General features: G+C 50.9%; 1 protein-coding gene across 2 annotated transcripts; it reads right to left on the bottom strand.

Moving 5' to 3' along the window:
- Positions 1-335: 335 nt before the first annotated feature.
- On the bottom strand, positions 336-12,282 carry Hpcal4 (hippocalcin like 4). 2 transcript variants are annotated; one of them, XM_036178795.1, is made up of 5 exons: positions 11,968-12,282; positions 11,735-11,839; positions 6,554-6,722; positions 6,218-6,433; positions 336-4,278 (listed from the first exon to the last, which is right to left on the bottom strand). In XM_036178795.1, the coding sequence occupies exons 3-5, from the start codon at positions 6,713-6,715 to the stop codon at positions 4,081-4,083; spliced, it is 576 nt and encodes a 191-aa protein (XP_036034688.1). In that variant the 5' UTR covers positions 6,716-6,722; positions 11,735-11,839; positions 11,968-12,282; the 3' UTR covers positions 336-4,080. The 2 variants fall into 2 exon arrangements, with proteins under 2 accessions (XP_036034688.1, XP_036034689.1); XM_036178796.1 differs by lacking the exon at positions 11,735-11,839.
- Positions 12,283-13,022: the final 740 nt, after the last annotated feature.

Raw genomic sequence — 13,022 nt, 5'->3', positions numbered from 1 at the left:
CTTCCACCTCCCAAATACTGGGATTACAGGCATGTGCCACCATATCCATTTTAAGCAGTGTGGAGGACTGAACCCATGGCTTTGTGCATGCTGAGTAAGTACTCTACTGAGCTACATCCCCAGCCTGACCCACATGTCCTGAACTGCCTGCCACTGGGACCCTTTATGATCTGTTTCCCTTCTTTCTTTGAAGTTGCTTAAATGGGCCGCTATGTTATATGACTTGATTCCCCACTAGACGGAGGACCTAGCTTGGCCCAAGGAGGAACTCTTCTGGGCCTGTTTCCCTCTGCCCCACCCTGGCCCTGCCCAGCTAGCTCAGGGAAGACAGGAAGTTTGCACAGTCACACCTTTTATTCATTGTCAGTGGGGAAAATGCACACCACGCGGCACAGGATTGACCAGTGAAGACGGTTGCTGTGGGCACAGCTAGAAGCGGTACATCTGGAGGGAACATGTATGCTTCCTCACTGCTGCTGCTGGGAAGGCCCTAGACCTGGCCAGCCTCCACCTTGCAGAGAGATCCGTGCCTCCTGGGAGGCCCCGCCCTGTCCCCACACTCTGACAAAGCTAAGAGAAAACCCTGGAAAGTCTAGGGAAAAAAAAACCAAAACCAAACCATGTTTTTCTAAGACTTTAAAATTGAGCACATGAATTATGTCTTTCTTTAAGAACAATGAAGGAGCTATGTAAGAAATGTATTTTTTTTTTTTTTAAACCCCATGGTGATTTCTAAAGTCAACACAAAGCCTCACCCAGGGTGGATCTTCAGGAAATAACTTTCGATTTACTGAAATTTTGTGTAAAACTATTTACAGTGTCAGCCTACTACTGCCCAGCCTAGGAGGATCAGATCACACTCTCTCCTTGCTCTCATGACCTCCAGTGGAAAATGGATTTCTGTTTCTGAGGCTCTGTCATTGCCAGGGCAGAGAAGAATTAGTGCCTTTGCTGATGGGCTTGTTTTTGTTTTCTTCTTAATTTTAAAGGGAAGTTAGTAACTATGCAGCTGTAGGGGCTGTCTGTCGTGGCACCTGAGCGAAGCAGCCTACGCTGATGATTTTTAGGGATGAGAAATAAGGGTCTCATCCCTTAGCCAGAAAGGATGAATGAGAACAGCAGGTATGAGGAGGCTGAATCTGGAACCACTGTGAGTCACAGAATTTCTGTAAGAGGATATAAAACCTCAAAGGAGAACTCGGATAGATCAATGTTTTAACTGCCTGTATGTTTTCATGCATAGATCTCTGCTAACCCTGAGCTTCATGGTAATTGCTTCTCAAGCTGGAGCAGAGATGGGAGCCCTATCTCTCTTCTCGAGGCAGGGATGGGTGCTCTACCACATGGTCTCCTGGGCATACAATGCTCTAGACACCTGAGAGAGTGTGGGAGCAAGGCCTAACCTGCCTGTGGCTCCTCCATCAGCAGGAAGGCAGAAACAGTTTGGGGCCTGTTGAGTACTCTGAAACCCTTGGCCTAAGTAGCAAATACTGCCCATGAGCAGGCAGCCAGAACCCTGGAGTGATCAGTCTCAGGGACAGAACTTGCCTACCAGCTTAGAAAAAACAAAAGCAGTTCTCTCAGGAAGGAAGAGAGTGGGGAAGAAAATGTTAGATGCTTCCGGGATTTGGTTAGCAGCCCCCAAGAACAGCAAAGCTGCCCAGAAGCAGAAAAGAGGATGCTTGAAAATGGAGACTCCAAGCTCCTCCTCCTTTTTGGAAGACCATAGCCTCAGAAGCTTCTTAGCAGGAAGCTTCTGAAAGACAAAAGTCAGTTTTTCCTGCAGTTAATATCTGGACTAACAGACACAGAAATGAACGAGGCAGAGGAAAGCCTTTTAGAGAGCCTTGCGTTCAAGTTCAACAACTGTGTTATCTCCTGACCACCTTCTCTTACTCGAGAGACCTCCTCACCCTCCACCCTTAATCTTAGCTTCCAAGCCTGGGTAAAGGTCCCCCCAAACCCCAGTCTCTCTGAGCTGTGAGGACAAAATGAGATGCAAGTAGATACAAGCCTTTGAATGCCAAGAAAGTCTGTGTCTGTGTCGTCGTGGTGAGTTCCTCTAGATTTATCATTACAGGGGGGCGGCAGGAAAAGCTTTTCACTAGAAAATTCAGGACCCAGCTGTGCCGGGCTGTTGAACATTTCTGTATCTGCAGTGCTGATGACAGCGCAAGACATATTTAACAGGCGGTTCACGAGGGCTGTGGAACAGCCCTGTGAAGCATCCCGAGATAAGACACCTGCTGGCATCACCGGAGCCTATGAATCCCTCAGCCTTACCATGTGGCCTGGATAGGCAGGATAGAAAAAAGGTGTCTTGCTACTCCCAATGCCATAAGAAGGAAGGTCTGACAGAAGTTTGGACCACAGGTGAGAATCTCCAAAAGTTTCCAGCAGCAAGGAGGTGAACACTCAGAAGTGAGAGGCAAATAGCATCCTTCCTGCAGGGCAATCTCCGCCACCACACACCCCGGCTTCACAAGCATATTCTCTACTCCCACCCTGGCTGAGAACATCTGAGACAGTTTCACAGCAGTTCAAGAGGAAGTCAACTGTCACTGCACATCAACGCTAACTCCTGATCACAAGCACAGGCGAAAGGAAAGTGAAGAACTAGAAGAAGCAAGGTGGATTTTTCTGGAAAGCATGCAGCACAATAGTTAGCTCACAGACCCTAAGATTCAGAAAGCAGAGCTGGTGAGTTTGGAAGGTGACAGATTTGTTTACCTGGCAGATCTAGGGTGGAGGGGTTAGAAAAAGCCTTTCACACGGAGTACGCCCAACATATTTTTGGTCCATAAATGCAGCCCAGAAGCCTGAACAGTGGCTGGATGATCCTTTTCTTCTAGCTCCTTCTATCTGAGGCTGTGAAAGAACAAGCCAATCCCTGAAACCAAACCAAACTCAGAAACAAGCCTCTGAGATGTGGGGTACAGACTACCCTTGCTCAACATAAACCTCGTTTCCGTCTCTGACGCCAGCACCCAAAGTGTGTGACACAAAGTCACTTGTGGAATTGAAAAAGGGAAATAGAAGGAAGTAGCAGGAGCAGCAGAGACTGCTGATGGGAGAGAGCATGTTCTCAAAGTCTGGTGGTAACCCTACCCCTTTGGCCCAAACATTTCCCCCCTTGAAAATTAGCATTTTTATATTCATTTAAATCATTTTTTATAAGAAACCAAGTAATATAGAGTATATATTAATAGTCTAATAAAATGGTCTTAGCTCTTTGAAAGGGCACTAAAAAAATAAATATTACATAAATTTTTATTTTTCTTAAAACTTCTACCCACATGTGGCACCTAAACTTCCTCAGGCTTTTCAGTCTTTCTGCAGCTTTGGGTGGTGGTAGCTGGAGGACACATTTGTCCTAAGAACCTGCCAGCTGCCTTGCACCCTCGTCTCAGTGTGTTTCACAACCCTGTCTAAGCCCTCCACCCTTGGAAGTTGTCTCATTGCCCTGTGAGCTTTCAGAGGGCATGGAATGTGTTTTTGTAAACAGCCATATTCTTAGCACCTTCAGGTGCCTGGCATTGAATGAGTGCTCAACAAGCATTAGCTGAAGAAAGGACTCAATGGATGGTCCCAAGGGTGGGGCCAGAGGGGCCGGGTAGAGTCGAGGGGGTGGGGCGGAGACCACCTCTCAAGGAATCTGGAAAGGATTGACCCGGTTTGGCCCTTTGACTGGGAGCCTCTGGGACCGCATTGTGTATTTAGAGCTGAATCCTGGGAACAACAGGATTTCGAAGCAAGCCCTCAGCCCCTCCTTAACCTCGCTTCTTGGGTCAAAAGCCAACTCTCCTAAGCCCAAAGGATGTTGGTTCTAGGCCAAGGCTAGAGGTGGAGCTAGTGACAGACGCTTTGAGGACAGGCTACTTGAGAGGACCCATCTCTTTTGCAGGATGAGGTGGTCCCTCACGGAACTTGACTGAGGAGAGAAAGGCTTGGGCAGAGGAGTGGGGGACCTAGAGAATGAGGCTGGAATGCCCCTCCCCCTGGGGACGGGCCAGCAGAGAGGACATCAGGTTGGGAGGTGCCATGCCTGTCCCAGCCAGGGGCCCTGCCCCCCACCAGCCTCTACTTCTGCATGTCACACTGCAGCAGCAACACAATAGATGGGTCACTCTTGGCTGCTTCCTTGAACTCCTCCAGCGTAATCTGGTCATCCTTGTCCTGGTCCATTTTCTTGAAGATCTTGTCCACACGCTGCTGGGGTGTGAGCCCATCCTGGTTCATACGCATCATAATGACGGTGCCCACCATCTTATAGATAGCCTGATGGAGCAAAGACGGAGGTATGAACACACAACGGGCAGTGAGGACTGAGGACAAATAATAGGGACCTGGGGTTGGGCTCAGAGGACACTGGAGGAGGGTGGAGACACTAGAGAGAGACACTTGGTTGTTAAGACTGGCGTTTTAGGGCTGGCTAGATGGCTCAGCTGGTAAGGAGCTTGCTGCACAAGCCTGATGATTTGAGTTTGAGCTCTGGAACCCACATACACGTGGAAGGAAAGAACTAACTCCACGAAGTTGTTCTCTGACCTCACATGACACTGTGGTAATGCACTCCTCCCCATCATGCACACACACACACACACACACACACACACACACACACACACACACCCCACACTAATTCTTTTTGAGACAGGGTCTCATCATGTAACTCTAAATGGCCTGCAACTCACTGTGTAGATAAGGCTGGCTTTGAACTTACTATGCAGACCATGCTGGCTTTGAATTCACAGAGATTCACCTCCCTCTGCCTACTGAGTGCTGAGATTAAAGGCATGTACCAACACACTCAATCAATGAGCATCTTAATGAATCTTGTCTCAAACTCAACTCTTTGATCCACTTCTCACCTGTTGTACCTCTAGAATTCTGTCTCAACAAGTAATGACTTCATCCTGCCACATTTAAAAGAAAAACAAACAAACAAAAACCCTCAAGCCATTCTTTGTTAAATTCGTTGAGACAATGTTTCATCTGTAGCCCAGGTTGGCTTGGAACTCACTATGCTGCTCAGCCTAGCCTTGAACTTACCATCCTTCCACCTCAGCTTCCTGAGTGTTGGGATTACAGGAGTGCGTCACCATGCATCACCATGCTTAGTTCTCACATCATTCTTCTCCCTCCTCTCCAGTCCTTCAACAACACATTCCAACTCCAGTTCTGTGATGGGCCCTAGGTCGACTTGCTTTCCACCGTTTCCACAGTGCATGCCGGAAGGTACCTCCACTAGCTCCTGACTGGATTTCTTCAGAAGTCTCCTAATTGGTCTCCCTGTCTCTGCTGCCCATGCTCTCCTCCATCATCTGCTCTCCACACTCAGAAGGTGCTCAATGCCTCTCCCCTAGCCTGAGCCACTGATGGGATGTAACTCATTCTCTGTGGGTCCATTTTCTGACGTTCTCCCCTCCAGTCACACCTCCACTACTGCCCTGGCCTCCTACCACACCTGGAGCCATGCAAACCCAACTTCACCTGCCTGGGTGGTTAACTCTGCAGTCTTTAGAGTCAGCGTCCCCATTTTCCTCCATCATGCTCTCTTCCTTTACTTTGCTTTTTTTTTTTTTTTTTTTTTTTTTTTTTTTTTTTTTTATATATATACCATTTACTGCATGGCATGACCTAAATGTACTTTCTGATTTACTAGAAGTCTCCTATGAAAGCAAATGGCAGACACTCAATATTTTTTTAAAGCAAAATTAAAAAAAAAAAAAAAAAAGCCAAACATTTACACAGAGATAGAGATAGAGGGGGGGGGAGGGAGAGAGAGGGGGGGAGGGAGAGAGAGGGGGGGGGGGGAGAGAGCGCCAGAGCCCGCGCCATGGTCTGTCTGAGGTCAGAGGACAAACGTGTAGGAAATGGTTCTCTCCTTCTACCGTGTGAGGTCCCAGGGTCAAATTTAGATAGTGAGACCTGGCAGCAAGCACCTTTACATGCTGACCCATCTCTCCAGACCTTAATACTTACTTCTTGGAAAACCAAATGAATTAACTTGGTTACCCTAGATTTGATTCACTGAGGGCAGCCACATGCAACCCTTTGTTCATCTAGGAAAATGGGGTACCTGACACCATCTACTCCATGGGTTACACATCGAGCAAGGGGCCTGCAGAACTGTAGTGGGGGAACACTGGGGAGCAGCTAGGAGACTCCTGAGGCTCAAGAATACTACTGGTCGCCCACACTGGCCCCACCGCACCTCGATAATCTCCAGCATCTCCAGGCGCGTGATGCGTCCGTCGCCGTCCAGGTCGTACATCTCAAAGGCCCAGTTGAGCTTCTGCTCGAAGCTGCCACGGGAGGTGACAGAGAGGGCGCAGATGAACTCCCGGAAGTCGATGGTGCCGTCTCCATTCTTGTCGAAGGTGCGGAAAGCATGCTGTGCAAACTTGGAGGCGTCTCCGTAAGGGAAGAACTGAGGCAGGGGTACGGGTTATTGGGGCGCAGCGACAGTCCCACCCTCCCCGTCTACCCCATCCTTCTGGTCCCCAGTACTCGTCCACCCCCCTCCCCGATGCCACTCCCCACCCGGCACCTTGATGTAGAGCTGCTGAAACTCCTCCAGGTTGAGGATGCCGCTGGGACAGTCCTTCAGGAACCCCTTATACCACTGCTTTAGCTCCTGCTCGCTGAACTCCGTGTTCTGGACCAGGTCTTCCAGCACCTCGGGGGCCAGCTTGCTGTTGTTCTTCCCCATGGTGGGCCTGCAGGACGGAGAGCTCCCTCAACATGGCCCAGGCGAGGACCTCACCGCGGCAAACTGGCTCTCCACCCTCTCTCTCCCATAAGGAGCTCTTCTTCTTCTTCTTGTCAGTATCCCTCTTTCCATAACACTTCCCCCTCTTCCCTGGCCACCCACATCAGCCAAGCCCCACCTTCTTTCAACATGCTCAGCCTTCCTTCTCACAGGAAGCCGATTTTCACTGGGTAAACTTTTCTCAAGCAGGACTGACTCCCTCTCCCTCACAACACCCTGCACCTCAGGACATTTCCAGCCTTTCCTGGTGGCAACTGACCCCTCAGTGACTTGTGGTCCAGTATGACCCAATCTTCGTCCTCACATCTCCCATCATTTATAATTCCCTAGGTCCCTAGCATAAAGCCTCAGCTGGTTTTCCTGCTAGCAAGGGCTGTCTGCATTCAGCACCCTCCCTCTTGGGGAGACTTCTCTCCTACCAAGGTCCCCCAGGAACCATTTCCCAAGTTCTTCCTTCAGGCTTTCCTGGAGGCCCCACACAGGAAGCATCTCTCCTTCCTTCCTGTGTACAAATAGAAGTCCTAGCCTGGAGCAGTGATGACCCTGATTACATTTTGCTTTTCATTAACCCATTCACTCCCTGAGCATTTGTTGGGGGCCTGGACTTGGTATGAAGATAAAGCTAAGATAAGCCAGCCTTCAGTAGCTCATATGAGGTAGATGACTGTCTATAAAGAACCTTCAATCCATGCCAACCTGGAGGTTTTAGAACAAGAGTTTGGAAGCTAACATTCATTCCATAACACAGGACACTCACAATATGCCAGGTCCTGATCCATGTCCTAGAAATCCAGAGGGTTTTTTTTTTTTTTTTTTTTTTTTTTTTTTTGAATTTTCCTTCGGCTGCAATGTGCAAGATGACTTGAGGGTGGAGCTGGAAAAGATGGCTTAGTGGCTAAGAGCACTTGCTGCTCTTCCAGAGGATTACAAGTCACAACAATTTCCAGGGCATCTGACACCTCTTCTCCCCGCCCCCCCCAGGACACTTGCACTCATGTGTGTATACCCATAGGCAGAAACACAGCCTACACATCATTAAAAATAATAAAGACAAATCTTTAATAAAAGATGACTTGAGGGGGAGAGTGGTGAGCTATATGAGGGGCTTGGCACACACTTCAAATGGAGAGATGTGGATGGACTGAGAGGTGCCAAAGGGGGCATTGGCAGCCCTTGTTGGCTGTATTTAGGAATGAGATGAACTCAGAAATCAAGGCAGATGGACCCCGTTACAGGATATCTCTGGACCTCAGGATCCTCTTCCGGGTCATGAGATCAAGGAGCCATGAGGGTGGTAACATCCTTCCCTAGCTACAAACCTTCCACCCCCAGAAGATGAAGATCTACAGCAGAAGCCAAGGAAGGGAAGTATGCTATCTTTGGGAGCTTGGAATTGCACCAGTGCCAGAGTCAAGGGTGCCTATGGACCACCGGGAGGCAGAAGTGAGGGACCATCCTCAGCTGCCTCCTCCCCCAGTGATGGTGTAAGCTCAAGGCATAAGGAAGTTAGAAAACCCAGAAGCAAAAGTGTCTGATGGGGGAGGCAGAACTTCTCGCGTGGCTCTTGTAAGATGTGCCTGAGTGTCTGCATGAGGGGCTGGGTCTATGTGTAGGAGGGTGTCAACGTATGAGGCTGCAAATCTGTCAGAGAACACTTGTCTCTCTGTGTCATGGTGTCTGTGTGGTCCTCGCCTTCTGCTCCTTTTCTTTTTTCTTCTGTGCTACCTTTTCACCCTTCTGCCTTCGGGGTCCTCACCTGTGCCCTGCCCCTACTTGCCCCTAGACCCAGTGAGGACCAGAAAACACCCCCCTCATCTCTCTTCAGTTGTCAGAAAGTCTAAGTAGGCAGCACCCTTGGAGATCATCCCCTTATTTCAGCAAAAGAAAGAAGACAGAGGGTAGCGGCTTAGACGGGAGTGGCAGCTGGTTGAGGAGTTCCACTGAGCATCCAGGCTGGATCCTGACCACCTGCTTGACCTGTGCTTTCTACATCATGACCTCTTTCTCGGCACAGACCTTCTCTAGCCCCACCTGCCTTCTGGGAAAAATAGCTCTGACCTTGTGGTCTCAGTGGGACCATTTTGCCTGAGCTGCAGCCCATAATCTCTGATAGGCAGAAAGTATCTATCCATCCTATTGGATGCCCACAAGCAACTTTGAGTCAACACAACTACAGCCAGATTCAGCCCCAACTTGAACTTCTTCTCTGCCCCGACTTCTCTCTGTCTCTGACTCTCCCTCCCTCCTTCACCTCTGGGGATGGGGTATAAGGAGAAGGAAACAGACTCTATGGACTTTTCAAATTTTTTCCTTTTCTCCAGGTCCAGCTTGCCATAGAGTCTCGTGCTTTTTCCTTTTGAAATGTTCCTGGAACCTTTGCTAGGTCCATGAGCAGGGATATCGCTCACAGTGCTGAAGGCCAGCCAAAGCTCGTTGCCAAGCCAGGTCCATAGTCACAGGGCTCACCTGTCCCATAGGAAGGGCCTTCCTCCTGACACCTCTGTTCCAAGAGATGATCTCCCCTAGTTACAATGCAGGGTTTAGGTGACACCCTGAAGCTCCAGGATCTTCTAGAATCTCACCTCAAGGCTAGGGTAGATACACACACACACACACACACACACACACACACACACACACACTCGTGACCAGACCCTCTGAAACTCCAGAATCATCTAGAATCTTTTTTCTTTTTTTGGTTTTTTCAAGACAGGGTTTCTCTGTGTAGTTTTGCACCTTTCCTGGAACTTGCTTTGGAGACCAGGCTGGCCTCGAACTCACAGAGATCTGCCTGGCTCTGCCTCCCGAGTGCTGGGATTAAAGGCATGCACCACCACCACCCAGCTAGAATCTTTTTTTAAGCTGCTCACCTGTTGATCTTCACCACCCACTGCTCTCCTCATCACCACTTATTCCCCCTGAGCCAGGCATCTCAGAGCCAGACCCCTCCTCACCTATGTGCTTAAATAGTGTCTCTCCCTCCGCCCTTTCTTCTCTGGGCAGACACAGGCCACCTTCACTTCTTCACTTCCACCTACTTCCTGGCAATCTGCCCATTCCAAGATGGGCAGGGATCAGGCAAGAGCATGGGTTCAGCACTCTGAGCATAGGCAGACCTTGTGAGGTGATGGTGTGGAACCCTCACACACACACCATCTCCTGACCCTTAGCTAATGATCTAGGATGCCAAGGGAGGCCTTTGTACTACCAGAAACAGGGAGAGTCCCCAGGTCTTTCTGCCCAACAGAACTTTGACTATTTCTGAGCATCTTGAACAGGGGAAATGGTGCCTTTCCCCCACTGTCCCTGTCTGCCTTCTAAAAGCTCTTCCCATAGGTTCCTGCTTTCCCTCTGTGCCTGCACATGAGCATCCTGTGGAAGCTTGAAGACAGAGCCTAGGATGCAGTCATGTTCAGTGAATGCCACTCAGGTTATGAGAAAAGAGCAGCATGCCCTTGTGGTACTATGTCACACTGTTTTATTTATCTGTGATCTCCTATCAAGCCTACTTCAGAGACAATGGAAGCCAGAGTCAGGGAAAGGAAAGGTTCACCCAAGGTCAACTGGAGCCCATCAGCTGCAAAGCAAAGACCAGAGCCTAGTTGGGAGCATGCTCTGCTGGAGTGGTGGTGGCTTCTGGAAGACTGTACCTCCAGTTGAGGAGGCAATCCCTTGCTCTAAACCTCTGCCTCTCTGTGCTCAGGGGCTTCTTCTAGAGGGCTCAGGGCTGGGGTTCAAGTGGAGAGGTGGAAGTGAAGGTAGGAAGGGCTGAAGGAGGCAATAATCCCACCCCCTTGCCTAGCTTCGGAGGAGCTGGTGCTGAGGCGGTTGCCATGGTGACAGCAGCTCCCTGGTCAGGAGATTTTCTCTTTCCCTCTCCTCCCTTTGCTCTTCTCCAAGCAGCAGCAATGGCAGTAACAGCCAGGTCTTGTTCCTCCCCTTCATAATAAGAGGCAAAAGTGACACCTGCAATGTGAGCTGGGTTGGCCACCTCCAAATTGGAGCTTTCATGCCAGGGTGCTCTGGTGGTCTGGAGAAGACCCTTAAGAGAACGACCCTGCAGGATGTGTGAGAGGCCTGAGTAAAAAGGATGCCCCTACAGTGAGGGCTGGGGCTTCTCAGATCCCCTCTGAGAAATATCCTGATGGTTTAAGCTTTCTTTTCCTACAGTTAGCCATGGGACCAGAGTATGTCAGAGTTGGAAGGTTGTTCAAGACCACCTCGTCTAATCCCCCTCTGCCGCGCTCTTTCCCCCATCTCACGAGGAATCGGACAGGGGAAAGACTTGGCTAAAGTCCAGCGGCAACACAGGCAAAGGCAGGAGTTGCACCAGACTCCTCTCCTTCCAGGTTCAGACTCAGGGGAAGGAGACCACCCAGACGATGTAGAGCTTCGTCTCTACAAACACCGGGAAGCTGAGAGAGGGGGCAACTAGGCACAAAAGGGCAGAGTAGAGCCGATTACAAAGAACGGAGGAGTTAAGGAGGTGTGGAGACAGGAGCGGTGGGGTGGTCTCCTGGAAGGAGCATCCCTGGCTCATGCTCCAGAGAAGACAAGAGGCGGAGCATGGGATCTCTAGTTGGGGGCTACCAGAGGGGAGCTGCTGAATATGCCTGGGGTAGGACATTGGGGGTCTTCGTCAGCATAAGGGCAGAGGCAGTGTGATCAGAGAATAAATTTGCTATGGAGGTATCTTTGGGAACAGGACCCCGAGGTGTGAACGACTGAACTGTTGGTGTGGGTGTGGGCTACCTCCAGGTGGAGGTTTCCACGGGGCTAGGCAGACCTCCATCTCCAGCGGCAACAGGAGACAGGGTGACTGAAACCCTCCACCAGCACCAGCGATACCACACCCCCACGTGTGTGTGTGTGTGTGTGTGTGTGTGTGTGTGTGTGTGTGTGTGTGTGTTTGTGTGTTGTGTGTGTTTGCACTGGGGTCTGAGGAATGGTTGTTCTTACCTGAGCTGGGGGTAAGAAGGCAGCCGTACCACCTTCCTTGAACAGGGGACCCGGCTTGAAGTGAAGGTCCCTTGCCCAAGGCGGGCCCTCCAGATGGCTGTCCACCTATGACAGACCCAGGGTCAGGAAGATAGATGTGAGCAGCTGAGGATGGGAGGGGAACGCGGAGGAGGAGGGACTCAGGGCCTCCGGCCCGCGGGGTTGCCCCGAGGGCCCTGCCCTACCCGCATTACCTGAGGCCGCTCGCTGACTCGCTGGATGGCTCTGAGCCTGGGCGGCCGCTGGGACCACGCTGGCTAGCAGGCGGACGCCGGGCTCTGTAAGGTCCGCGTCGGAGCCGCCTCCCGAGCTCTTGTATCACTATGTGCTTCTCGAAGGAGACACGATTTGCATAAGGCCCGCCCCCTCTCAAGAACCTTGGACATCCATAGGCTCAGCTGGCACCGAGTGACAGCCAGAGTTTCAGGTGGGGATGGGGTGGCCTGTGAGTCTGGGCCACAACAGCGCGCCCCGCCCGTCCGCCCGCGCTGACCTTCCCCGAGTCGCCAGGATTGCAGAGGGCTGTACCCCCATCTGTCACTCAACCCTGGGGCTCAGAGCCTGGGTCACAGTTTGGAGCGAAAAGTACGGATGATTAAAGTGGATTCGGAAAAAAAAAAAAAAAAAAAAAAAAAAAAACCAACCGCACCGTTGCTATGGGAACAGAAGAACCACAGTTGAATCTCTAAGCCTTCTCTTCCTGGGCCCTAGCGGGGGTGGGGGTAGGAGAGTTGGTGATTCACAAGATGCGACCCCATCCCGTGTCCTACTCGAATCTGGAGGGAATCAATGAGGAGCCGCAGAGTGGCAGGGTGAAGGAAGGAGGAGATTGGGTGGTCAGGAGCTCTGGCCTTTGCATCCCCGCCTCCCCCCTCACCACTACCTACCACGAAGCAGAGGGGAGGGTGGGTGCAGCAAGAGCTGGGTGGATGGGGAAGTACCTTCTACCTAGACACATGAGGGCGTGGGCTCCCGCCAGCCACCCCTACAACTTTAATCAGATCCGTTCTCAAGCTCTATTCTTTCTTCTCGAGGACCCCCAAAAGGACTCTTTGGTTCCCTTCCAGAAGGATCCTTCTACGTACCCCAAGAACCACTCCATTCCCCACCCTCCCTCATTCCCGTTGCTCGGATGGAGCCGGTTCCCAGCCGCCGCCAGTCTCCGGCCTCGGATGTTGACACAAACCGGAGGCGGTTTACACTGAGCGGGTCTGGAAGGTTTCAGGGCAGCGAAAACGCCTCCTTCCCG

Source organism: Onychomys torridus, chromosome 2 (assembly GCF_903995425.1).
Source record: "Onychomys torridus chromosome 2, mOncTor1.1, whole genome shotgun sequence".
NCBI classification, from domain to species: Eukaryota; Metazoa; Chordata; class Mammalia; order Rodentia; family Cricetidae; genus Onychomys; species Onychomys torridus.
The sequence above is the reverse complement of the archived record's forward strand: the minus strand, read 5'-3'. Positions and strand labels throughout refer to the sequence as shown.

Coding starts and splice junctions, on each gene's coding strand:
- Hpcal4 (XM_036178795.1), bottom strand. CDS start 6,715: ATGGGGAAGAACAACAGCAAGCTGGCCCCCGAGGTGCTGGAAGACCTG. Junction 6,434..6,553: donor TTCAGCAGCTCTACATCAAG/GTGCCGGGTGGG, acceptor CCCCTGCCTCAG/TTCTTCCCTTACGGAGACGC. Junction 4,279..6,217: donor AGATGCTGGAGATTATCGAG/GTGCGGTGGGGC, acceptor TTGCTCCATCAG/GCTATCTATAAGATGGTGGG.